The sequence below is a fragment of the Phocoena phocoena genome, chromosome 10, assembly GCF_963924675.1.
Source record: "Phocoena phocoena chromosome 10, mPhoPho1.1, whole genome shotgun sequence".
In the NCBI taxonomy this organism is placed as follows: domain Eukaryota; kingdom Metazoa; phylum Chordata; class Mammalia; order Artiodactyla; family Phocoenidae; genus Phocoena; species Phocoena phocoena.
In genome coordinates this window covers 38,837,717-38,862,842 of record NC_089228.1, presented here as the reverse complement: position 1 = coordinate 38,862,842, position 25,126 = coordinate 38,837,717, and the positions used below count along the sequence as shown (strand labels likewise).

General features: G+C 46.9%; 2 protein-coding genes across 3 annotated transcripts in view; both read right to left on the bottom strand.

The window, feature by feature from the left end:
* Positions 1-1,648: 1,648 nt before the first annotated feature.
* C10H3orf62 (chromosome 10 C3orf62 homolog) lies at positions 1,649-4,560 on the bottom strand. Its single transcript, XM_065885741.1, has 3 exons — positions 4,130-4,560; positions 3,199-3,290; positions 1,649-2,202 (listed from the first exon to the last, which is right to left on the bottom strand). Exons 1-3 carry the CDS (start codon positions 4,537-4,539, stop codon positions 1,937-1,939), a joined length of 768 nt encoding a protein of 255 aa, XP_065741813.1. The 5' UTR covers positions 4,540-4,560; the 3' UTR covers positions 1,649-1,936.
* Positions 4,561-5,851: 1,291 nt separating this feature from the next.
* The window catches only part of USP4 (ubiquitin specific peptidase 4), a 51,003-nt gene continuing 31,728 nt past the window's right edge, over positions 5,852-25,126 (bottom strand). The window contains exons 11-22 of one of the 2 annotated variants that reach the window (XM_065885635.1): positions 24,337-24,561; positions 23,486-23,569; positions 21,973-22,067; positions 19,354-19,545; positions 18,632-18,720; positions 12,822-13,049; positions 11,090-11,160; positions 10,720-10,838; positions 10,243-10,392; positions 9,127-9,230; positions 6,540-6,628; positions 5,852-6,144 (exon numbers count right to left, since the gene is read on the bottom strand). In XM_065885635.1, the coding sequence (XP_065741707.1) occupies positions 5,986-6,144; positions 6,540-6,628; positions 9,127-9,230; positions 10,243-10,392; positions 10,720-10,838; positions 11,090-11,160; positions 12,822-13,049; positions 18,632-18,720; positions 19,354-19,545; positions 21,973-22,067; positions 23,486-23,569; positions 24,337-24,561 (1,605 nt within the window). In that variant the 3' untranslated portion in view covers positions 5,852-5,985. The remainder of the gene's footprint in view (positions 6,145-6,539; positions 6,629-9,126; positions 9,231-10,242; positions 10,393-10,719; positions 10,839-11,089; positions 11,161-12,821; positions 13,050-18,631; positions 18,721-19,353; positions 19,546-21,972; positions 22,068-23,485; positions 23,570-24,336; positions 24,562-25,126) is intronic. The other variant, XM_065885636.1, reaches the window with a different exon arrangement.

Sequence of the window (25,126 nt, the reverse complement as noted above, 5' to 3'; positions counted from 1 at the left end):
GCATAACTGTGGCATACTTATCAAAACTAAGAAACTAATAACCATATTAACTAAACTTGAGCCTGTATTTAGATTTGATCCGTTTTTCCATTAATGTCCTCTCTCTGTTCCAGGACACAATCCAGGACACCGCACTGCATTTAGTCATTGTGTCTCCTCGGTGTCCGCTGCTCTGTGACAGATTTTGAGTCTTTCCTTGTTTTTAATGACCTTGACAGTCTTGAGTACTGGCCAGGTATCCTGTAGAATATCCCCCAAACTGGGTTCATCTGATGTTTGTCTCACAATTAGATTGGGGCTGGGAGGTTTTGGTAGGAATACCATGGAAATGAAGCACCCTTCTCATCGTATCCTGTCAGGGGTGGGTGACATGCACAGGACAGACAGCACGGGTAGTGCTCATCTTCATCACTTGGTTAAGTGGTGTCTGCCAGGCTTCTCCATGTAATCTACTATCTTTCCCTTTCCCAGCTCTATTCCTTGGAAGCGAGTCACTAAGTTCAGCTCATCCTCAAGGGGTGGTGACAGGCAGGGGTTGGGGGAGATGAGGATTAAGCCCCACATCCTCTGTGGGAGAGTATCTACATCAAGGCATATTATTTGGAACTCACTGTTGGGAGACCTGGTTTTTTGAATATCAAGTAGCCTGACAACTCTCCCTCCAGATGGCCAGAAGCTGTGAGCATTTCTTCTTATTTGCTCCTGTCTCTCCTATTCAGGGAATAGAAAGTGAACCCCAATTCCATAATCTGTGATGTTTATTATCTGCTGCAGGGAGTGAGTGTACGGTGGCTTGGAAGGAGCCTCTGGTTAGCCCGTCCTGCCCTCTACCCCCCAGCGGAGGCCTGTCCCATGAAGTGGCCGGAGGCTAGTTCTCAGGGGCAGGCAAGTGCCCAGTCTCACACAGCTACAGAGTAGATGCAAGGTCTCTACCTGGGGGCCCAGAGGAATCTCCAGACCTGTAGTAAAGGGGTGATGCCAGCTCTGCAGCCTGCCCTATGCTGGATCACTAGCCTAAAATATGGACTGGTGGGGGGTCCTCGGCCCCTGGGACTTCCTCCCAGCTCCTTGGTTTGAGTTTTGGGTCTTACAACAGCTTTGTACCAGACTCCTTACCCCCATACTCCCCTATGCCTAGGAGGCGGGCACTTCCTAGACTCAGCTTCTGGGAGGCATGATACCTTGCCCAACAGCTTATTAGGTTTCCTGAAAGAACATCATGGTTTTGAGAGATCTGTCCAAATAATTTCTGATGATGTCCTTTCTCTCAAGCTGTGGTGGAGGGTTGGCTCCAGCCCAGGAAACCTAATAAGGGATGCTACCAGCCCCTCTGACACAAGTAGGAGGCCTTTGCAGAGGGCTTTGAGCTGGGCAGGGGCAAGGATGGAGGGATTGAGGGTCTGGACACGAAGAGGGCATGAGGCCCGTGCAGGGGACAGGCAGCCTTGTGTGCAAAGTGCGCAAATATGGCAGAGGGTCTGGGGCCAAGGTCCATCTTGACGCCAGTTCCTCCATACAGGCTAAGCTGGCCTGGGATGGGCTGGTCCCAGGGGTACAGAAAGTCCATGCTGGTTGTGGCCCCCGTACTTTATCAGGGGTCCATGGAAAAGAACATGAAGACACACAGCAGAGGCCCAAGACCTGCACCTGCCTTGGGTTCTGGGTATATTGAACATCAATCAATAAACCAGTCAAGATGTTAAAAAAAAAGGTGAAAAAAAAAAAGAAACACTTCAGAGCAACAGAATTAAACAAACAAACAAACTGGGCTCTCAGCTCAAGAAGGGACACAACTGGAAGTTAAAAAGATTGGGGTAATTCAGATTCTGCCAAGCCTCTGAAGAATGTGGCCCCTGATGACAACTGTGACTGCCCTGCACAGACGCCCTAACATCAGACTCCTGCTGTAAAGAATCAAAGCTGAAGTCAACTGTCCTTACTCAATTCGGTATTTAAAAGAGGTCAGCAAATTGTAGTCCTCTTCCAAGTCCAGAACAGTCTCCACGATATTGTGATCATAGAAAGCCTGCTTGAGGCCGCCAGGGTCTGCATCCGAGGCTTCCTGAGGGCTCTCGTCCACCAGCAGGGCCCAGGCTTCCGCCTTGAAGGGCGAATCTTCACAGCAACCACACACACGGTTCAACTCATTTTCAAATTCTAGTTTTCCAGCCAATTCTTCAATAGTTTGGATGCCTGTATGGTCTTAAAAATAAAAACATTCAGCATTACAATTCCAGTGAGAGATTTCTTAAGACATTTCAGGCACAAGTTAAAAACCACAAATGGGCGGCCATTTCCGAGGACTCTAGAAAGCCGGTGTTCCTGTCCCCGGGGCTGGCAGGCTGCCACATTCTAACATGGGCTTGATGCCCCCCTTCCTAGCTCAGGTATTTATTGAGCCCCAACCATCTCCTTGGTTTCCAAGGAGGGTTTAAGTGGGAGGATACAGAGATGCATGTGTTTGTTCTAGCCCTCAAGAAACTACTACCTGACCTGTGGGCACAAGACACAGTGTGAGAAAAATGGGATCTTTTGGGTAATCAAAATGCTGCCTGCTGGGACTTCCCTGGCGGTCCAGAGGTTAAGACTCTGAGCTTCCAGTGCAGGGAGCACGGGTTCGATCCCTGATCGCGGAACTAAGATCCCACATGCTGTGCGGCGTGGCCAAAAAATGAGAAAAAAAAAAGCTAAAAATAAAATAGCTTTTAAAAAAACACAGTCCACACACAGAATATACAGATGTGTGTGTAGAAAAAGTATCTATGACAGGGTATACAGCACTGTGTTAACAGTGGCTGCCTTTGTGGTGGATGGTGGAATTATAGGGGAGTTTTTGGCTTCTAACTTTTCTTCTAATCTTGTATTAATGCCCCCCCAGCTGGACTACTCTCCTCTACCCCTACCCCCATCTCTGCCTATGTCCTGTTTCCTTCACATCTAAGCTCATCCACCAACAGGGGCTGCTGTCCCTGGCCTCCAAGGATTCACTCTAACTGTACATTTATGAAATGACTTGACGGATGTGTAACTCCCCCAGGTTATCAGCTCCATGAAGGCTCTCTGCTGTGAGCAAAACAAATCTAACAAGCCAGTGGAAAAGAAATAAGAATTTTTTTTTATAAGATGCTTGCTGACTCAAGGGCCTGTGTGAAGAACCTATCCTTCCAGAGAGAGGATGGACCAGCCCTCTGTACTCACCGATCATGTCAAGCAAATCCTTTGTGACCTCTTGGCTAGAACTGCTGAGTGGCATGTTTGACTTAACCTTCAAATCTTTCTCCATATCTTTCCTGCAGCCCCCAGGTGAAAAGAAAAAGGTGAGGGATTAGATCCTCTTTCAAGAAAATACTGGAGGGGAATGCAGTGTTAGATAATCTTAAAGACAAACACTTGTACTTTAAATTGTCATTTATGCTGTGATTAGAGGATGACTGGGAACCACTTAATCAGTGAAGTTGACTAAAAGCATCATAATGCCCATTAATGTTTGTGAACATGAGCACAAATATTTGTAGAACTGAAATGATTAAACGGCTTCTTCAGTCTCTGACTACAGAGCAACCAAGATGGTAGAACCTTGAAGTTTCAGCGCATATGGTCCTCCTTGCTTCAAATCAAGGTGCCTAGGATGAGGCAGTTTGCAGCTACCTGGGAGAAGAAAAGGTCTAGGGAAGACCTTATCCCAGGGAAAGCCTAAAAAGCTCTGGGGTGAGGAAGGGGAGCAGAAGCAAGGGTGAAGTCAGGGCCCAGCCATTGATCCGCCTCTCCCCAGTTTGGGGAAAAAAACACTGGAATTAAGATATGTGTTTCTGCAGTACAAAAAATAAGATGACTTTTAAAACTAGGTTCTTTAACATTTACTACCCCTTTTGGTACTGCAGAGTGGTTTCCATGACTGGTTAGACATCCAAGACCCCCTCAAACCAAACACACACACACACACACACACACACACACACACACACACACACACTTTCTGAAGAACGTTTACAAACTTTCCAAATAAAGTCTTAGAGCTTCAGAGGGGAGGCAAGAGTAGTGTTATGGATTCAATTTAGGATTTTCAACAATTTTTTCAGATATGAGATAACCCTAATTATAGCTATTAAACTATTCAGATTGGAATCACCTTAGACTGTCTTTTCTCCAGTTCTCCCCATCTCCTGCCGCTCTCCAAAACTGTCTTTCAGGTGCCAAAATCGAGGAATGCATCGATATGTTTTCCTTGCTGGTCAGAGGTTTTCTTTTGGGGCATAGAGCACGTGTCTTTGCACTCACGGGTTCGTGGTTTGGTGCAAAGGCAGGGCTCTCATTCCCAGGAGCAAACGGGACAGGAGAGAAAGGAGCCGCAGAGGAGCAGGCTGCCAGCGGGTGCCTCCTGCAGAGGAGCCTGTGCATGGGGAATGGGAAAGAAAGCGGCGCAGCGTCCGGCTCCTGCCTCTGCATGCCTGAGCACTCCTGGGAATGACTGAGCCCTTCAAAGGCCCGGTCAATGGCTGCAGTCAGCTCCTTTCTGCATCTTCTCAGTTTTTCAGACATCTCCCCTAAAAGCGACCATGTCTTTATTATACAATACACTGGAAATGCACACAGCAACGTGAAAATAATGTTACAGATGAGGTTGTAAACCACCCCCAAATGGAGTATTTGCCACAATTTCCTTAAGTTTGACCCACACCATGGGTCGGAGAGCGGGGAAACCCCCACTCCCGGCGCTTTTTCCTCCGTGGGGTCAGGTGCGGCCCGCGGTTCTCCGGGAGGGAGGAATCGGCAATGGAGCCGGAACCACCCCCCCTCCCCCGGCTCCAGGCCCCTCATCCCAGCCCGCAGCCCCTTCGGTCGCAGGCTCCAGCCCGGCCCCACCCAGCGGCCAGCTCCCGAGCGGAGACCTCACTGCCGGGTCCTCACCGAGCAGCCGGCGCTCCCGCACCACCGCCCCTACCAACGGTCGTCGCGCACGTCCTCATCGATCGCGTGTGCCCGCGACTGACAGACCCAACCCCCACGGCTCAGGTTAAAGGTCAGACAAGAAAAGCCCAGATGACCTTGTTCTTTGAACCAACGCAAGGGGGAGCAAGGGCCCCACGCACGGAGGGGACAGTGGTCTCAGGCCTCCCCGCGACAAAGACAACGGCCCTGGGAGTGCGGCCGGGCAGGCATGCGGAGGCCAGACCACCGAAAGAAAATCGTCTGGAGGGGCGGGGATCTCACTTCTAACCGAAGTCAGCAGCGAGAACGGGAGCCCTTCCCAAGCCCAGGAAGGTTCCCATTCTCGAGCCAACAAGGAGAGAAACGACTGGACGCGACCCCAGTACCCAGCGGTTTAGTGTACCAACTTCCAAGTGATATCTAATAAAAGTGCCAGAGGGGTATCAATTCATCAAGGATGCTGGGGGACATAACAGAACTGCTAGGTTCCACAGGAGACAGAGGGGCAGGAAACCCCAACACCAAGCATCTTCATTTCATTAGGGAGAAGAAAGCTGGATATTCCAAGATGACACAAAGGGAAACAGAAATGGGCTTTGGTGGCTAATTTTTAGGGTATTATAAACCCATCTCAGTGCACAGCAAGGGAGAAGGGGATGACATCATTTAGTCGAGGCTTCATTTACTGTGGGCAGACTACTGGGGGGAACAGTAATCATTCACCAGCCTGTGGCAGGTCTTCATGGCCACACCAAACTCAATGACAGTGTGTTCCTCTCCGTTCTCTGGAATCCATCAGACATACTCCATTATGTGCCCCACCCCCGACCCCTACTTTGCAGCTCCACGAGGTTTTACAGAAATTTCTCACCACCTGTATAAAAAGAAAAATAATTCAGCCTCCTAACATAACCCTTATAACCCTTTTTTTTTTTTTTCTTCATAAAAGAATTTCCTCATCCGGTTTTTAGACGGAACACTAGCAAGTCTTCAGTGTCAAAGGTGTTCTCCTGAGGGACTGCACCGGTGCTGTGGTGCAGGGTCACTGAGGCAGCATCAGTTGGTGTCCATGCTGCAAGTCTCATCATCCCCCATGCCCTGATGTAAGCTGCCTGGTCTCGTCCCTCCATCAAAGGATCCAGGAAAACTGAGTGAAGTCGTCTTATACAACTCATCATCTCGCCGCTGGTAAAACAGCACATAAGCTGCTTTCGTCTAAAACACAAGAGGGGCAACATCCATTCACTGGTTGGAAAAATCACCCATTCCCCCACAGCTTTTCTCTCTGTTCAAAACACACCACTCTCAGGGATCCGCCGTCTTGCCCTGTGCAGCCACACACTGAAGTGACTGTGAAAACCCTTCTACCTGAGGCTGGCTCATGCTGACCCTCCCCAGGGAGTGGGGAAAGGCCTTGTGACAGACCCCGAGGAGAGTTGAGCATCTCATTTAGGAAGGGTCCCATAAGGAATGGCAGCCAACTCTTTCTCTACCACACCTTGCTTCCACTGTCCCAGCAGGATGACTAAATAACCAACTAGCCCGGAAGACTTTTCCCAGCTCTAATCCCTAAAGGTAAGAGTGGGAACCAGGTATTAGGGCCTACTCACCACTATTTGATCCTCGGAGGCCAGGGACACACTGCTATCATCAAAGTAATACCATTTCCCGTTCAGTTTGTTCTTCGCATACGCAGTGTCTGCCAAAGCAAGAGAATACTCTAGCCGGTCACCAAGAGAGCTAATGTGGCTAGCTCATTACAGTGGCACTCAACAGCAACACAATTCCAAAACATGAAACAAACAGAGTCTGAAATTAAAAGTAATTTATGGGTTGTGTCCTAACAACCAAAAGATAACTCATCCTTTAAAAAAAACCCTGTTCCTAGGAGGGTGGGAGGGAGGGAGGCGCAAGAGGGAAGAGATATGGGGATATATGTATATGTATAGCTGATTCACTTTGTTATAAAGCAGAAACTAACACACCATTGTAAAGCAATTATACACCAATAAAGATGTTAAAAAAAAAATCTGTTCCTTCTCAAAAAAGCACTAAAAGGGTAAAAATGGAGCTGCTGGGGACCAAGGCTTTAAACTGTAATTTTGGAAAACTAATCCAAAAAATAGAGGAATCCAGTGTCAATCTTCAGGGTGGCTATGAGCAATAACCCAGAGTCAGGGGATACTTAAAAGGAGCTGATACTTTAAGATTTAAACAAAACAACAGTTCTCAAAAACATGCCAAGTCACACTCCCCCACTTCATCCAGGCAGATGGTTGGCTACTACTGCCTCTCACTGCCTCTGGAGCCTGTGGGATAATCCCAGAGAGGGACACATTGGGTGTTTGGGTTTGCAAAGCTGGGATGTGAACAAGAAAACTTAAATATATCTGCCTTCAAAACTGTGAGTCAAGAATCTGCGGCTGGATAACAATTCCCCACACCGGGCAAGCATTTCCCACAGCCAACACTTCCAGTTTTGATTTTACACTATTTCGAAGCAGGATGTGTTTACAACAGGAATCCCAGCAGCAATACCCAATTCCTGCTCCACCCAGACTCTCAGAAACAACAGAATCTGATGGAGATTTGGTTTCCAGTCTCAACCTGCTGTGTGGCTTTGGCAAGCTGGTTTTTTTTAAGCTGTTTAACCATTACTCACTGCAGTGCCTACTGCACCAAGTGGTGGTGGATGACATGGGACAAAGTGACAGAGAAGGTGCTAAGGGCGTGTCCCCGCTGTCCATGCTTGGCATAACAATAGCAATGGTGGCTCTCAATCGTGGCGTTCCAACTGTGGACCCAATGTGGACCTGCACATAACCAGCCTAACCTGGATGATGAAACTGAAGCCTAACCTGGATGAGGAAACTGAAGCATAAAGAGGCTAAATAACCTGCCCTAGCAGTGTTTAGATGCTAAAATGGAAGTTAAAAATGAATACATGTGTCCAGTATGCATGAATATAGATAGTGAAATTACTTTGGGGAGAAAAAAGTTAGAGAAGAGTAAGTGCTGCAGTATATGATATGATCAGAGATTGCTAATAGCCACTCCAGTAGAGCCCCAATTTTCAAACAGGCACATTTTTATTTCCCATCCTCTCCTACAGCTAGATGGTAGCCCTGTGACCAAGTGATAGCCAATGAGATGTATGTAGAGGAGTTGAGGGGGACTTCTGGGAGATCTGCTTAAAAGGGAAGGTCATGCCCTTTTTTCCTCTTCTTCTAATGGCCTGGAATGTAGACCTGAGGGCTGGAGACTGAGCAGCCATCTAAAGGCAAGAGGTGATATGGTAAGAATGGAGAGGCAGGAGAACAGACTGTTGGGCCAACAGAAAAAGCTTATCAGTATAGAAGAGAAGACTGGGGTTTAGGGCAGTTCCATAATCCACTGTGAGTGTAAATGGAACTGACACCTCCCATGGTGTCATCTCTTGGGGTCCTGACACTGGGTGTAGTGGCAGTTATCATGGTGCAGATGCAATAGAAGAGAGAAGAGGAAACCCAGCTCCTCACTTCAACATCACTAAAACCTTTCCATAAACAAGTAACAAAATAAACTAGTAAAAGTATGAAAGTGAAGATAAACCTACACATTATAGAAATTTTGGAAAATAAAGTAGAACAAAGAAAAAATAACATTTTGGTCTCTCTCCTCCTAGGCTTTCCCCACCTCCTATCATAGTTTCTCTGTCTTTTGTTTCAATGTAGTTGTGATACTACTTTCTGTAATGATGCAATTTTGTGTAGCCGTTTTCCCTTAACATACCATGGGTATTTCCCCATGTTATTATTAATTTTATTTTGCAATGACTGTGTACTCGTCCATGAAATCGATGGACAGAAGTGCCAACGGTTGATCACCAATGCTATTATTAATTTTCCACTATTATAAATAATACTAATTTTTCACTATTATAAGTAGGTGAATATCTTTGCACATGAAGCTTTTCCCCAAAGTCAAGTAATTTCCTTAGGTTTCCCAGAGGTGGATTATTGGATTAAAGAATATGAACCACCATCCTACCAGAAAAATTGAGGGGCAGCAATATGGAAAAAGCCCGCAACCTGAGGCCCGTGGAGCTGTGTAAGTTAAGTGCTTAGGGCAATGCCTGGCACACAGGGATAGGCTGGTGAAAGATGACTGGCCATGGGCATTTCAACATCTCAGAAGGAAGCAGATTCCAGTACTTACAGTGGCCAACCCCCATGGCTCCATAATGATTGGACACGGCAATGAGGTCGTACACATAAGGCCTTGCTGACAGGTCACAGACAAACTCAGACATGTTCAGAGCTCTGAGCAAAGAAAACAAAAATAACCCTTTAATACATTAAACTCAGAGAAAGAATTCAGAGCAACCCAGCAACCCCTTTCATGCAACAGGCTATAACACAGGGAGGCCCTCAGAAACTAAGTGCAGAAGGAACGAATGAACAGTCCAGACAGAAGGAGCCCTGGGGTCTTGTTCTGACCACTGACATGTTCAGACTGGAAAAGAGAAGCCTTAGCCGAGACCAAATGTCAAAGGCGGCTCTGGGCAGACACGAGGGCTGCAGCAACTTTGTAAAAATGGCTGTTACTATCAGAATTACTAATTAGTGCCATAAAAATTTAAGCTAAATACCAAAATAGGCCCCCAAAAGCTTTTTTCCCTAATGTTTTATTTTGAAAATTTCAAACATACAGAAAAAAAGAATTTTACAACAAACATGTATACACCCACCACCTAGGTCCTCCCGTTGACATGTCTATACTTCATGTAACTATCTACCCATCCCCCATCCCCCAAAAAGCATTTTTAAATCTGCATATTGTGGGGGGACTCCTACCTTGTTGACTGACTTGCCTGTGTCACTTATACTCTGTACCCTGGGGCCTAAGAGGACACTAGTAGACAGCCAGTCTCAGTCCCTGCCCCAGGGACAGGACTGTGGTGGATCTGCACCCCCAAAAATCCAACTCTCCCCAGCAGATTACTCTCTGGTTCCTTGTGCCCCTGCATTAACGAGGTACAGCATGTCCTTGTGCTGCTCTACTGAGCCTGGGCTCCCTGGGACCAATGACAGATGGGAAGACCAGTTCAGTTAGGCTGCGTAAGGGACTCGAGAGAGGAAGTGCTTCTACTAGAGTCCTTTCCCTACAGACACGGAGGGGAAGTGAGCCAAAGTCTAACTTCTCAGAGCCTAGCAACACACACACCTTAACGCAGAAAAGTCTTTGGCAGCAAAACACTCTGCCAATCAGTGTCCAGATTGTCTGCCTGTTTTTTAATTTTCCCAAAAATAACAGTGCAGCCCAGGGACGCACCTGACTGGGAATTCCACAACTGTATCAAGTTTGTCCCTCCAGTATCTATTGTAGGAGAAGCGTTTGAGGTGGACCACCAGAATCTTCGGCAAGGACCACAGGTCAAACTTCTTTGTGGCCTGTTGATGCTTCTTACAGTTGGGACAGTACCTGAAAAGAGAAACCTCCACTTAGTGGGGAGGCAGGGGGCCAGTGCCGCCTGGGCTTTCAAGCATGGAGGCAATCCCATAACATCCTTTCTTGTACTCAGCATGACTGCTTCTGGGCAGGGAGGTCTCTAAGCCACCTTCTAAAAGAGGGTGATGGCTGTCCTAGTCTGGAAAACACAATTCACACAGAAAAACCTGTGTTGTAGGGTCAGCCATGTAAAAAAGTGACACATCCAAATACAAAGGGTTTTTGTGTACATAGATGGCCCCAGCAGATCTCAGTCCCAGGGTACCTGGGTGCCCCTGCCCAGAGGTGGGAGCTGCATACCAGGGGTCATGCTCCCCAAGGGTCTCCATGGTAGTGAAGAGCTCGATGCAGTCTCTCAGGGCCACTGCTGTCTTCTTTTTCTTCTGAGGCTGCAACATGCTGACGTGCTTCTCGTAGGTCTGTGAGGAACAAAATGCTGAGGTCTGCTGAGGAAACAAAATCTTACCAGGCTCAGCCACAACCTCACGAGCTCTCACGCCTGGAATATAACGTACTTTCTGGAGCCTCTGAACATGTAATGACAAAATCTTTAAGTGCTTTTCATTCTTGGTCTAAAACATACCTTGCTACTGTTGGGGAACTGGTGAGAGAGACCCACCCGAAGCAGAAACCAGCACATACCCCTGACCAAGAATGCCGAGTGACCTACCTCAGATTCCTGCTCATCGTAATAACGGCTCCGGGTCTCACTATCCCAATCGATGGCTAGTGTGGATCGAGCTGTGGAGGAGGACCAAAGTGTCACTCACTACTGAATGGCCAGCAACAGTAGAGGCTCCTCAGGTGACAAGAGTGAGAAGGACCACACTCAGGCTACGCCATCAACACCTGCTCACCCATCAACAGCCATTGCCAAGAGCGATGCTCTGCCTTGAGCCAGCCAACTCTGAATCCCTGGGCCCCCAAATCCTTTGGCAAAGATTTCCTCAACGCTACACACTTTAAAGGCACTAACTACATAGAATTCTGAAAGGGCACAGGTCAAGATGGAGCAACAGTGGCCAGATTTCTCCTCTTGCCTTAAACCACAAGAAAACCTGACAAAATAGAGGAAACAACTGTTTTCAGACACTGAATATTAGGCACAGCAAGAGTGAGATCCCTGAGAGAAGGCAAAAAATAAGGTGATGCCTACATGGCCCCAGCTTATCGCCTGGAGGCATTTTCTGGGCCATAGCATGGGGGGGCAGGGGAGGAGAACAAAAGACTGAGTTGAGGAGTCAAAGACCAGGGTTCAAGAATGGGGCTAGGGACTTCCCCTGGTGTCACAGTGGTTAAGAATCTGCCTGCCAATGCAGGGGACACGGGTTTGAGCCCTGGTCCGGGAAGATCCCACATGCTGTGGAGCTACTAAGCCTGTGTGCCATAACTACTGAGCCTGCACTCTAGGGCCTGTGAGCCACAACTACTGAGCCCTTGTGCCACAACTACTGGAGCCCGTGCTCTGCAACAAGAGAAGCCACTGCAATGAGAAGCCCACGCACCACAACGAAGAGTAGCCCCTGTTTGCTGCAACTAGAGAAAGCCCGCACACAGCAACGAAGACCCAAAGCAGCCAAAAATAAATAAATTCAAATAAATAAATCAAAAAAAAAAAGGGAGCTAGAATTTGCAAGGCATTACACTAAAGACAAGAAGCCGCACGGAGGGAATGGAGCTGCAAAAAGGCAAGAGAGATCCAAAACCATCTCAATAAAGCTGTTTAAAAAACTCTTTTCAGGTAATTATTTAAAAAGGGAAGCAAGCTAGCAAACTAGAAGACATCTAGCAAATCTCTTCTCCAATGAAGGAAGCAAAAAGACACAAGAGATGCTTTTGCAGCTCCCCTCCCGACCCAGGGTAGGCATCTTCACTGTCCACATGTTGCTTTTCACGCACAACACACATCCCGTGTGGATGCCCCTTCCCATCTGTACAGCAGTCGCCATGACAGGCTCCAGGTAACAGCCTGTGAAATCCATGACCATTCTCTAGATGGGTCACATTTCATGAGTATTCTCATGGAACAAAAGAAATATGCATTTATTCTCATAAGTTTGGGGAAATGCTGCCACCTAGGAGGGCCACAAGAAGTGTTATCAACCAGAACAAAAGTCCTGAAGGATGGTGGGAGTGGAGGGAGAGCTCGTTTCCTTCTGAAGTCATCAAGGAAGGAAGAGAAAAGCCTGACAAGAAGGCCAAGGGAAAGTGCGGAGGGGTGTCATGTCTCTGAAACAGTCTTTAGGGAGCTTTAAGCCAAGGATCACACAAGTGTCTGTTCCTGGAGCCACACTATGAGATGATGAAAGCTCAGTGCAGTCAGTGAGTGCTAAGTGCAAGGATTTTCCAATAGATCCTAAGTCCCCAAAAGCCCAGTTTGAAAGGTCAGAGAAAGTGCTTACAGTTGAGTTTAAGCAGTTTCCCATCAGCTGCAAGGGAATTTAGGTCGGCTGTGCCATAGGAGTTCACAAGGCAGAAGGTAAAAAGCCTTTTTGGGCAGGGCCGGCCTTTGAGCTTCTTTTGGGTGGTCTCGCCATGGTCACTTCCCAGCTCATCCTCCCCACTGTCCTCTGTTTCTGAAAGCTGCTCTCTGCCTTCTTCCTGATGCTCCATTTCTTCTTCGTCTTCTCCTAGCATACAAATGAAAAATAACATGTATGTAATTTGCCACCATTTCAATGCTGCAATTTTTATTTCATACCTAACTGTGGTGCTTCCTTCCAGATTCAGTCCTGTGTGTGTCAAACTACATCCACCCCTTTGCATCTACAAGGCACTTAAATTCACATGTGACATCCCCACAACCTGGTAAGCAGGCAAGTGGGCACAGCTATTCCACGATGAGGACAGAGAGGCCCAGAGAGGTTCAAGGAGTCACCAGAAGGTAAAAGTGAGTCAGCAGTTCTGCCAGCCCTAAATTTGGGGCCCTCACCACTTGGTACTTTACTGGGCTTCATCCCACATAGTCTGACTCTTTCAACTTGATCATTAGGCACAGAGAAAAAAGGACCAAAATTAAACCCATACTCAATACTCAAGAAGATCAGCTGGTAAGAAACAATTTAAAAGTAAAACTTTAAATATGATAATGAACACATATACTAAGTAAAGGTCTTCAGTTCCTCCACAAGAAACATGATGACTGTCCCTTCAACAAGTATTTACTGCATGTCTCTCAGGTGCAGGCACCATGATGGGCCCCAAGGAACACAGCACACAGGATCCTCCCCTCCTTTTTTCTCTTTATTCATTTGAGATTGCTGAGTTTCAAGAGTTTGAAGAGGGGGGAGTTCCCTGGCAGTCCAGTGGTTAGGACTCAGCGCTTTCACTGCCATGGACCTGGCTTCAATCCCTGGCTGGGGAACTAAGATCCTGCAAGCCACGCAATCAGGGGAAAAATAAAAAGTTTTAAGAGGCATTCTAGGGACTTCCCTGGTGGCACAGTGGTTAAGAATCCACCTGCCAATGCAGGGGACATGGGTTTGATCCCTGGTCCGGGAAGATCCCACATGCCACGGAGCAACTAAGCCTGTGCACCACAACTACTGAGCCTGTGTGCCACAACTACTGAAGCCCGTGTGCCTAGAGCCCATGCTCCGCAACAAGAGAAGCCAGTGCAATGAGAAGCCTGTGCACTGCAACAAAGAGTAGCCCCCGCTCGCCGCAACTAGATAAAGCCTGCATGCAGCAGCAAAGACCCAATGCAGCCAAAAATAAATAAATAAAATAAATAAATTTATATTAAAAAAAGAAATTTAAAGAGGCATTCTAGAGACATATGGTGATGAGTAAATTTCCCAGGTGTTTCCAGAGAACTGGTTGGTATATGTGGCTGCAATAAAAAAATCCATGATCATGCTCATCATAATTTTTGTTGTTGGGCAGTCAAAGGGGAAAGTTAAGGTATCAAATAAGTAATTTCAACAAAGATGGGGACAACTCCAAAAGGTGATGTAAAAGTAACAGGGGAAGGGAATTCCCTGGCAGTCCAGTGGTCAGGACTTTGTGCTTCTACTGCCGGCGGCCCAGGTTCAATATCTGGTCGGGGAACTAAGATCCCACAAGGTGCACAGCGCAGCCAAAAAAAAAAAAAAAAAAAAAAGTAACGAGGGAAGATTCAAAATATGAAGTTTATATATTTGGGGAAATAGCAATAGAAATGGAAACTGAGGAAAGGAAGATGTATATTCTACATAAGAATCGTCTTTCAGGGACTTCCCTGGTGGCACAGTGGTTAAGAATACACCTGCCAATGCAAGGGACACAGGTTTGAGCCCTGGTCCGGGAAGATCCCACATGTCACGGAGCAACTAAGCTTGTGCGCCACAACTACTAAGCCTGCGCTCTAGAGCCTGTGCTCCGCAACAAGAGAACCCACTGCAATGAAAAGCATGCACACTGCAACGAAGAGTAGCACCCGCTCGCTGCAACTAGAGAAAGCCCATGTGCAGCAACGAAGACCCAAAGCAGCCAAAAAATAAGTTTTAAAAAAAAAATCCTCTTTCAAAGACTGCGTCTCAGGAGTTGTCACGAGGAAGGACAAGTTGGGCCCAGGACAATGCAGCACAGTTTCCTGTCAGGCCACAGGAACATCACAGCCATGGATGACAGTGTGACATGAGTCCCCATGAGCAGGACTCTGAAACAGCCAGTGTGCATAAGACTGCCAGCCTCAGCTCTCACAGAGGTTCCTTTCTCAATTAGCTCACTTCACTCCTGAAGCAGTGGCACTGCCCCTTTTACGCCCAGGTAAGCCTGCTCTGCTCTCAGACTGACAAGTGAAACATTGCCCTGCCCAAGACACTCAGAGAATCAGCAGGAGACAGCCACCACAGGCCTAACAAGGAGCCATGGCAGTAAAGAGGTTAGAATTATTTCAACATTAAACAAGATTTGAAGTCTGCGCACCAAGGCTCACTTATGGAATTCAAAAGAAGGCAGTGAGAACAAGAGACTGAACAAGAGACTGACAGATGGAATGTCTAAGAAACTAGGCTAATTGTAACAATAGCAAATACTGACATGATGCTGTTATTAACTGAGCATCTATTATGTGCCAGATACTCTAACCACACTATCTCATTAAACAGTAACCTCAACTCTGTGAAGCCGTTATCATCATCCCATTTTGCAGATAGGTAAACCAAGGTTAAGAGAGATGAAGTGACTTTTTGAGGTCTGCCCCACACCTCAAGCTGGGAATCACAGTGCCTCAAGTTCCAGAGCACTAAGAACCCACAGGTCACCCAAGGTCTGCTCAGAGACTACCACTACAGCTCCAACATGTCTGCTTGTGGGACCTGTGCACAAAATACACTCCTGTTCATCCCTCGTGGGAGGAGAACATGATATTCTGGGCAAGAACAGGAGTACAACTATAATACTCAACCTAAAATACCAACAATTTGGAATATCCCTTCAGGACAGAGCCTTCTGGTCATTATTTTTTTATTTATTTATTTTTTTGAGGTACGTGGGCCTCTCAGTGTTGTGGCCTCTCCCGTTGCGGAGCACAGGCTCAGCGGCCATGGCTCATGGGCCTAGCCGCTCGCGGAATGTGGGATCTTCCCGGACCAGGGCACGAACCTGTGTCCCCTGCATCGGCAGGCAGACTTTCAACCACTGTGCCACCAGGGAAGCCCCTGGTCATTATTTTTAATGTCAATTCTCACTTTCCAGGACCAGGCATGTCTTGCAGAAATCTGGGCATTTGAATTTTCTTTTTTTTTTTTAAACATCTTTATTGGGGTATAATTGCTTTACAATGGTGTGTTAGTTTCTGCTTTATAACAAAGTGAATCAGTTATACATATACATATGTTCCCATATGTCTTCCCTCTTGAGTCTCCCTCCCTCCCACCCTCCCTATCCCACCCCTCCAGGCGGTCACAAAGCACCGAGCTGATCTCCCTGTGCTATGTGGCTGCTTCCCACTAGCTATCTACCTTACTACGTTTGTTAGTGTGTATATGTCCACGACTCTCTCTCACCCTGTCAAAGCTCACCCTTCCCCCTCCCCATATCCTCAAGTCCGTTCTCCAGTAGGTCTGCGTCTTTATTACTGTCTTACCCCTAGGTTCTTCATGACATTTTTTTTCCCTTAAATTCCATATATATGTGTTAGCATACGGTATTTGTCTTTTTCTTTCTGACTTACTTCACTCTGAATGACAGACTCTAGGTCTATCCATCTCATTACAAATAGCTCAATTTCATTTCTTTTTAAGGCTGAGTAATATTCCATTGTATATACGTGCCACATCTTCTTTATCCATTCATCCGATGATGGGCGCTTAGGTTGTTTCCATCTCCGGGCTATTGTAAATAGAGCTGCAATGAACATTTTGGTACATGACTCTTTTTGAATTTTGGTTTTCTCAGGGTATATGCCCAGTAGTGGGATTGCTGGGTCATATGGTAATTCTATTTGTAGTTTTTTAAGGAACCTCCATACTGTTCTCCATAGTGGTTGAACCAATTCACATTCCCACCAGCAGTGCAAGAGGGTTCCCTTTTCTCCACACCCTCTCCAGCATTTATTGTTTCTAGATTTTTTGATGATGGCCATTCTGACTGGTGTGAGATGATATCTCATTGTAGTTTTGATTTGCATTTCTCTAATGATTAATGATGTTGAGCATTCTTTCATGTGTTTGTTGGCATTCTGTATATCTTCTTTGGAGAAATGTCTATTTAGGTCTTCTGCCCATTTTTGGATTGGGTTGTTTGTTTTTTTGTTATTGAGCTGCATGAGCTGCTTGTAAATTTTGGAGATTAATCCTTTGTCAGTTGCTTCATCTGCAAATATTTTCTCCCATTCTGAGGGTTGTCTTTTGGTTTTGATTATGGTTTCCTTTGCTGTGCAAAAGCTTTTAAGTTTCATTAGGTCCCATTTGCTTATTTTTGTTTTTATTTCCATTACTCTAGGAGGTGGGTCAGAAAGGATCTTGCTGTGATTTATGTCATAGAGTGTTCTGCCTATGTTTTCCTCTAAGAGTTTGATAGTTTCTGGCCTTACATTTAGGTCTTTAATCCATTTTGAGCTTATTTTTGTGTATGGTGTTAGGGAGTGATCTAATCTCATACTTTTACATGTACCTGTCCAGTTTTCCCAGCACCATTTATTGAAGAGGCTGTCCTTTCTCCACTGTACATTCCTGCCACCTTTATCAAAGATAAGGTGTCCATATGTGCGTGGGTTTATCTCTGGGCTTTCTATCCTGTTCCATTGATCTATCTTTCTGTTTTTGTGCCAGTACCATACTGTCTTGATTACTGTAGCTTTGTAGTATAGTCTGAAGTCAGGGAGCCTGATTCCTCCAGCTCCTTTTTTCGTTCTCAAGATTGCTTTGGCTATTCGGGGTCTTTTGTGTTTCCATACAAATTGCAAAATTTTTTGTTCTAGTTCTGTGAAAAATTGGGCATTTGAATTTTCAACTGGGAATATATATTCAGCTATTCACAAAGCATAAGAACTGGAGGACATTCCTGGTTTTATAGGAATAAAGCCACCTAGTCAGTCACGCAGGCCCCCAAAAGAAGGATGACAGCCACAGTGCACGTTAGACACAGCTCCATAGTCACAGATGGGCTTGTGAGCACTAGGCCACAGAAGGATGGTGAGGGCTCTGGGTTTCTTGCAACAAGTCTATCCTACTGCTTTTCCAACTGTGGCTCCTCACTCCGACATCAGGAGCTGTCCAGAGCCAGCTACCACCTGTGGCTTCCTGGGTAGAAAGAAAGAAAGGCCAAGAGAACCAACCTGTCTCTGCCTTTTGCCTGGCTGGGCAGGACATCTGTCCTCCCCAGGGGCGGCTGCTGGACCATGGTGATGGGTAAGGGCCAAGACAAAAGCTCTACAGACACAAGCCAGGTTGTGAAGGCAGCCAAGTGTACTCAGCAATCCCAACAGGTCAGAATCAAATCCTGACTCTGCTACATGACCTCGGGCAAGTCACTCAGTCCTATTATGCTTAGTCTCCCTGAGGTGAAACCCAGCTTCCACGCCTAAGATTACACAAGGTGTCAAAGTTGGACAATGGGCTCTGGCAGAGTGAAGTGGTGCAGACAGGGCTTCCAGGTCTGCTCTCTAGGCAGAGCCCCCAACCCCGCCTCAGAGCCTCCCTCACCCATGTATACAACACCTTTGGAAGAAGAGGGAAGTTGGGAGGGATTTGGTCAGTCACAGCCCCACGGTGTGGCGTACGCTCACCTTCACAGCTACCCCTGGAGCCACTGCAGGCCCCCAGCTCCAAGGGCAAGCTGCCAGACTCATCAGGCAAAGGTTGTTTTATATAGCGGCTTGAAAAGAAGAAAGAAATTGTTTGTTAGTTGTATCCTTTACCAATTTTTCTCCACTACTCAGCGTGAAGTAGTTCCTGATTTATATATTCAGCTATTCACAAAGCAATTTACGTAAATAAAAGGGCCTTAAAATTCATGTGATGGCTTAACACTTCAAGAAATTGAGAGGAACCTATGAGATAAGAAGTTTAACTACCAGGGCACTGAACAGACTCTGAGAAAGTCTGTTTCAAATCTCTGATAAACGATGCATGGCACCATCATTTAAAAAAATATTTCCCAGTAATGTTAATTATCAGGTTCAGAATGATAGTGTAGTAGTTCAGAAATTACATTCAAATACAAAATGCCATCAAAGCACTATACACTCCCTCAAGCAGGTGACTGACAGGTGCGAAGACATGATTCCAGGAACTAGAAGAGGCTTAGGTGTTCGTTGTCATGGTGCTTCAGATGTGCCAGATGTTCTGTCCCGATAGCACCTGCCCTGGCCCTCCCAGGGGCCGACACAACTACATTTCTAACAGAAGTGAGCACACGGGGTCAACACTGGCACTCTGCAGGGGCAGTCACTCTTACTAGGCCCTATCTTATTTTAGATAACAAGCAAATCACATTCCTACCACCAACCTGATACGCTCACAAACAGCCTGGTACAAAGACTCGAGGGTGAGCTTGTACTTGGGGACAGAAACCAGCAGTGGCTGTCCATATAGCACTGCCCCAGTGGAAGTGCTCGATGGCCTGGATTTCCTTTCCCTGAAGTACACTGGAAGCGTGACACATTCAGAGCCGTCTGTGGAAGTGCTGCAGACCTCGTACCTGTGTCAATCACACAAGAGAGCAACTTCAGCGGCAGGTCTCTGTGAGAGACAGAGATCTGAGCTACAGCTACATGGTGGCCAGGACTACGGTTACTAGGACAGAGCACACTTCAGTACAAAAGGTGGATAAACCATTTCCAAGACGATGCTAGAGGATGGGTCAGGAATCCCAAAGAGAGTCAACTGTTAACACAAAGTGAACCTATACAACCCAGGACCAGGGGCTAATGTGATCCTCCTTCCCCCAACCATGGCCTCAAACTCTGTGGTCCTTCAACTGGGACTCAACACAGATGACACCTATCATCCAGACCATCACTTCAGACACAAAGGCACACAGGGGGGGCCCAGCCACTAAGTTCACCTTTTGTCACCCATCAAGGAGCTTAACTTTTAGAAAAAGGCATTCTCAATGCCCTGCCCTTTAGTAAAACCAAATACTGTACAGCGACATATACCTAGAATAGAAGCCAAAGACTCTTTATTTCAAATGAGGAAGCAAATTTATAAAACTGTTCGCCATCTTTCTTCAAAAACATTGAAGTAAAAGAATATTAAATTTTTTTTAAAAATCAGAGATAACCAAAGAAACTGCTAAATACAAATCAATGATTTTGAAAAATGTGTCTTACTTAGTGGATACATGGGATTGAGGAGATTTATAGATGTTTTATCCCGGAACAGATGTTACCAAAATTGCTGGCAACCGACTGTAGTCTTTCCCTCTTCCTATAGGGGGAGACACAAACTTACTGATTCAATTTTTGAAAACTATAAACACACACACACACACACACACACACACACACACACACACTCTCTCTCTCTCTCTCTCTCTCTCTCTCTCTCTCTCTCTCTCTCTCTCTCTCTCTCTCTCTCTCTCTCCCCACATGCCTGGCAAACAGTCCTGACTATAGTATATGCAGAAAGAGTTCAAAGAAAAACTCACAAAAACGTCCAAGGTATGCTCTAGGGTAAGGACCCTGGTGTCCAGCATAATGGTCAAGAACCAAGCCTTGGAGTGAGGCTCGCCCAGGTTCCAGATCCATCATTGTCACTTTCTGGCTGCTGTAACCAGGTCAAGTGCCTTAATTTCTAAGTCTGTTTATCCAGTGGACAATGGGATCACCCACCTTCCAGTGTAGTGGTGAGGATTAAGTAACTCAGTAGCACAGTATGTCACATGCTCAAAAAGTATTAGATGCTACAATTGTGTTTTCATAAGACAATTATCAATTCATCATAAAACAATTTGCTTTCCAACTGGCTGGCCCTCAAGCCCTCTGAAGAATCCTCCGTTGGTGGTTTGCCAACCTCCCCACAAGGTGATGTCCCAGGTCTTCTCAGCGCAGGTATGTGCAAGCACTAGTTTCCAGAACTGAGGGAGACTGTGTTAAGGTCTTAAGGTATAAAGTGGACAGTCTCAGCCCTGTGGCCCAGCATGAGCCTTGGCACCCTCCATTAGTAAAGTAAGGGAACATGGCTGCGAGTGGGGAGGCAGCCTATGCAAGTGTGAACAGAACTAGGATCTTGGGTGTGGTTAAGAATTCTTCCTTTTAGAGTGACCTAGAAGTCATTGGCCACAAAAATGTAAAGGGAAGGAAATGCCTCCTTTGTGTACTGCATTCCTCAGCCAAAACCAAAAACCAAAACAAAATCCTAAAAACTTTTCTCGGCAGAGGCAAGTTTCTGGCTGAGAGGGAATGAGGGAGGGACAACATGGATGTGCTCCACACGCAAGCCTCCCTGAGCAAGCGGCTGCTGGGAGCTCAGGCAAGCTCACACTCCACCCCCCCACCCCACCCCAACCTGGAAGAGGGACACACACACAATCACACAAAGCAGCCTTGAAGCAAGAGGATTTGGGAGGGGCCGAGGAGACGAGCTGCAGTTGGAGTGTACTGTCCCCACAGGGATGAGAAAACCGAGTCTCAGAGCTTGCAGATGTTAGTGCTGGAAAAGGCTGCTTAAATCAACCTTCCCTGTCATCTGGGATGGAACCTGCCTGAGAAGCCACTACCTGTGGCTGGGAGAAAGGACGAGACCCTCCCTGTACTGAGTCCCTTCTCCTGTCTTCCCGTGGCCCCTCACAAAGCTGTGACTCTTCTTGAGAAAAGCATTTCTGATAGCAGGACCATCTGCAGAACCACTGAACAGGTCTTCTTAACAGGCAGCAACTGTTGACAAAAGCCTTGTTCATGCTGAGGAGAGTTATCTGGAATGTCTAGCTCTGAAGTGCCAGTAGGCGCTTAGCACTGATGGCTACCCAAAATTCCCTGAACATCCACCTCTTGCACCCAGGGGTTGGGGCAAATCCACATGAGCACCAACTGCCAGATCTTCTGCTCTGGAGACACTGACAGACACTGGCAAAGTCTCTAGAATGTTTCCTTTGACCCTGCAGCAGAAACCACTGAGTACTCACACGAAAATGTCATCCCGAGGCATGATGTGGTTTAAACCTTCATCCATTTGGAAAATTTTGTGGAACCGGTGATTATACACATCTGTGACCACCATCTAAGAATCAACAGTAACAGAAAGATTACAGGATGGATAAGAGTACACCCACCACATGCCGCAACTAAAGATCCCACGTGCCGCAACTAAAAGGATGCTGCGTGCTGCGACGAAGATCCCGCGTGCTGCAACTAAGACCCGGCGCAGCCAAATAAATAAATAAATATTTTTTAAAAAAGAGTACACCTACTTAATAACCCAGGCACAAATGAAAAAATAAGTGCTGCCCGCTGAGAGATCACGATGCAACCAGCCCCAGAGCTCAGGGGCCAAGGGCCAAAGGGGAGCAGCATGGCTGTCGCCACCAGAAAACATGTTGTATCTGACCCAAGGTTTATGACAGGATTTGCCCTCCAGTGGCAGGAATGGTGGGGAGTGAGTGCTGACCAGAGACCAGCAGTAATCCAGAATCCTCTGGGGTGTTCCCTGGGGCCGGAATTCCCCAAGCCATCCTCAGCCCATAGCAGAAAAGACCAAACCCCAACCACCAAGACCTACCACCTGAAACCAGCAGGGGTGCAAAGGAAGTGGGGAGGAGAAGGGCACTGACCAGGACTGGGACAAGGGAGGGGCTGGGGGCATCCAGGAGGATGGATCCTCGGGCAGCAAGAGGTCTTCACTTTCCCCACCTTCACACAGCGCCAGGCTCGGCAGAAAGGCCAGCGTGAGCAATTGTTTTTATTTTTCTATTTTATTTTTATTTTTAAATAAATTTATTTATTTATTGACTGCGTTGGGGATTCGTTGCTGCGTGTGGGCTTTCTCTAGTTGTGGCGAGCGGGGGCTACTCTTCATTGTGGTGCACGTACTTCTCTTGTTGTGGAGCACCGGCTCTAGGTGCGGGCTTCAGTAGTGGCACGTGGGCTCTGTAGTTGTGGCTCGCCGGCTCTGGAGCGAAGGCTCAGTAGTTGTGGCACACAGGCTTAGTTGCTCCGCGGCATGTGGGATCTTCCTGGACCAGGGATTGAATCCATGTCCCCTGCATTGGCAGGTGGATTCTTAACCACTGTGCCACCAGGGAAGTCCCAGCAATTGTTTTTAAATAAAGATTTCTATCAAGTCACTCCACAGACTTACAGAGTTTGGGACAGGAAAGAACTTCCAGCTTCTCACATTACAGATGAGGTCAGGTAGGAAGGGGAGGCAAAGTGAGAGCAAATCCCCAGTCCTGGCCCTCTGACTATAGCTAGTGTGTCCTCAATGGAGGAAAGACAGTGTTCCCAGGGCTGGAAGGGACAGTCTCAGGCACAGTGTGCAAAATGAACAAGGGCCAGGAGGTCTGAGGCATTCAGATATAATCACACATGTGCTGGCCGATAAGACCTACCCCACAAAAGTGGCTACGAGGTTGAAACTTAACTCCAAAGGACTATGAACTGCCCCCAATAGGCTGAATGCCACTGAACACCTCGCCTTACGTTTTCCGCAGCAATGCCAGACAGCCTGGAGAGAGCCTCACACAGGTCAGACACAGCCCCCATCAGCGGCACAATCACACGGTACTGCAAAGGAGAGATGGGAGGGGTGACAAGGGTGCTCTGGAAAGGGTGGGAGATGAGTTGGGAGGAGCAGACATCATGGAGGGCAGAGGTGCCCCACCAGAAACAGTGTGTGGTGAGCTCAGGGCCCAGATGAGTGGCCAGCTCAGCAAACAGGCAAGTCTTCTGCATCAACACCTGCCTCTCTATTCAGGTAGCACCACAGAAGCTGGACCATCTCTTTCCCTCCTACACATTGCTTTATTTTTTTCTTAACTTTTCAGAGCCATTCACTACTTCCTTTAAAGAAATGTTATAATTATACAAACTGCCAACCAGTCCTTGTCATAAAGCCAGAAGAAGCATGCAGTGAGCCATCAGCAGGGCTGGACACTAAGACCGGCCTGGCACACCTTTCATTTGGTCTTTTGTTCTGGCAAGGCTCTCCTAGCTGATTTAGGGGTGAACATAACCAAGGGAAGTACTGTTTCTAGTCCCCTAACATTCAGATTCAAGGATCTCTTAGCAGATCAGCCAGGTTCCTTTAGTCAAATGAATGGAACATAGGGGAAAAGGTGACAGAGAAGTCCAGAGAACCTTTACAATATGCCTGAATGACATGGGATTACACAAAGATCTGAGGGAGGACAAGGGCACACACTCAAGGCAAGTGCCAAGGGGTTTCAGAGGCAGCTGATGGAGCTGCTGCTGCAACAGATGGAAGCAGCCCCACTCTGGGTCTGGTAGCCACTCACAACGAGGGGTACCATGAGGGTGCCGATTTCTCTTACCTGGGTAGGTCTGCAGCGAGGGTCAGCGGGAACCAGGAAGATCTCCATAACTCGATCTTTCTTCAAGGGCAGTGGGAGAGTTAGATAGCAAAATGGATCAAAGGTCACAGAAACCTTAGCACATTCTGGGCAAACCAAGGTAGATTTGAAGAGGCCATGGAACGTGTCCACAATCACAGAGTCATTCCTCAACCTATGATTCTCCCAGGCTTCCTTTGCCACAACCTGGAAGAAAGCAAAGGGGATAAGTAAGACAATCTCAACATCCCCCAGTTCTTAGCCTCTGCATCCAGAATGATTCACAGCAAAATCTGAAATAGACTGTGAGGCAGTCTGTGCAGCCAAGAACTTGGTCCAGGCCAGTGAGGGCCAGGACTGCTCTTAGCATACCAAACTCATTCCACATGCCAGCTCCATGCCCAATCCTACACTTAACAAAGTGCTGATGCGGGATCTACGGGACAGAGACGAACTGAGAGCACTGTGGACACATGGACCTGACCGGGGAAGGACTGCCTCCTATAGGGCTTCCAATGATCCAAAGTCCCTTCAGTGAGCTTTTAATTTATGCTATCGTTCAGCTAGCTCATGGTTTTTCCTTTAAGATGTGAATGCTACTTTGAAGTATTCATATTGATCATCCCAATGTGATAGGTAGCTTAAATACTAAATTCCCTCTTCATAGATCTGAAAATCAAGGCGAAAAAATGTAAGTGCCCTAATAACATTAATAAAAACGATTTTAATCATCATGGATGGATTTTAATGGATTTCAATAATCCCAAGGGCC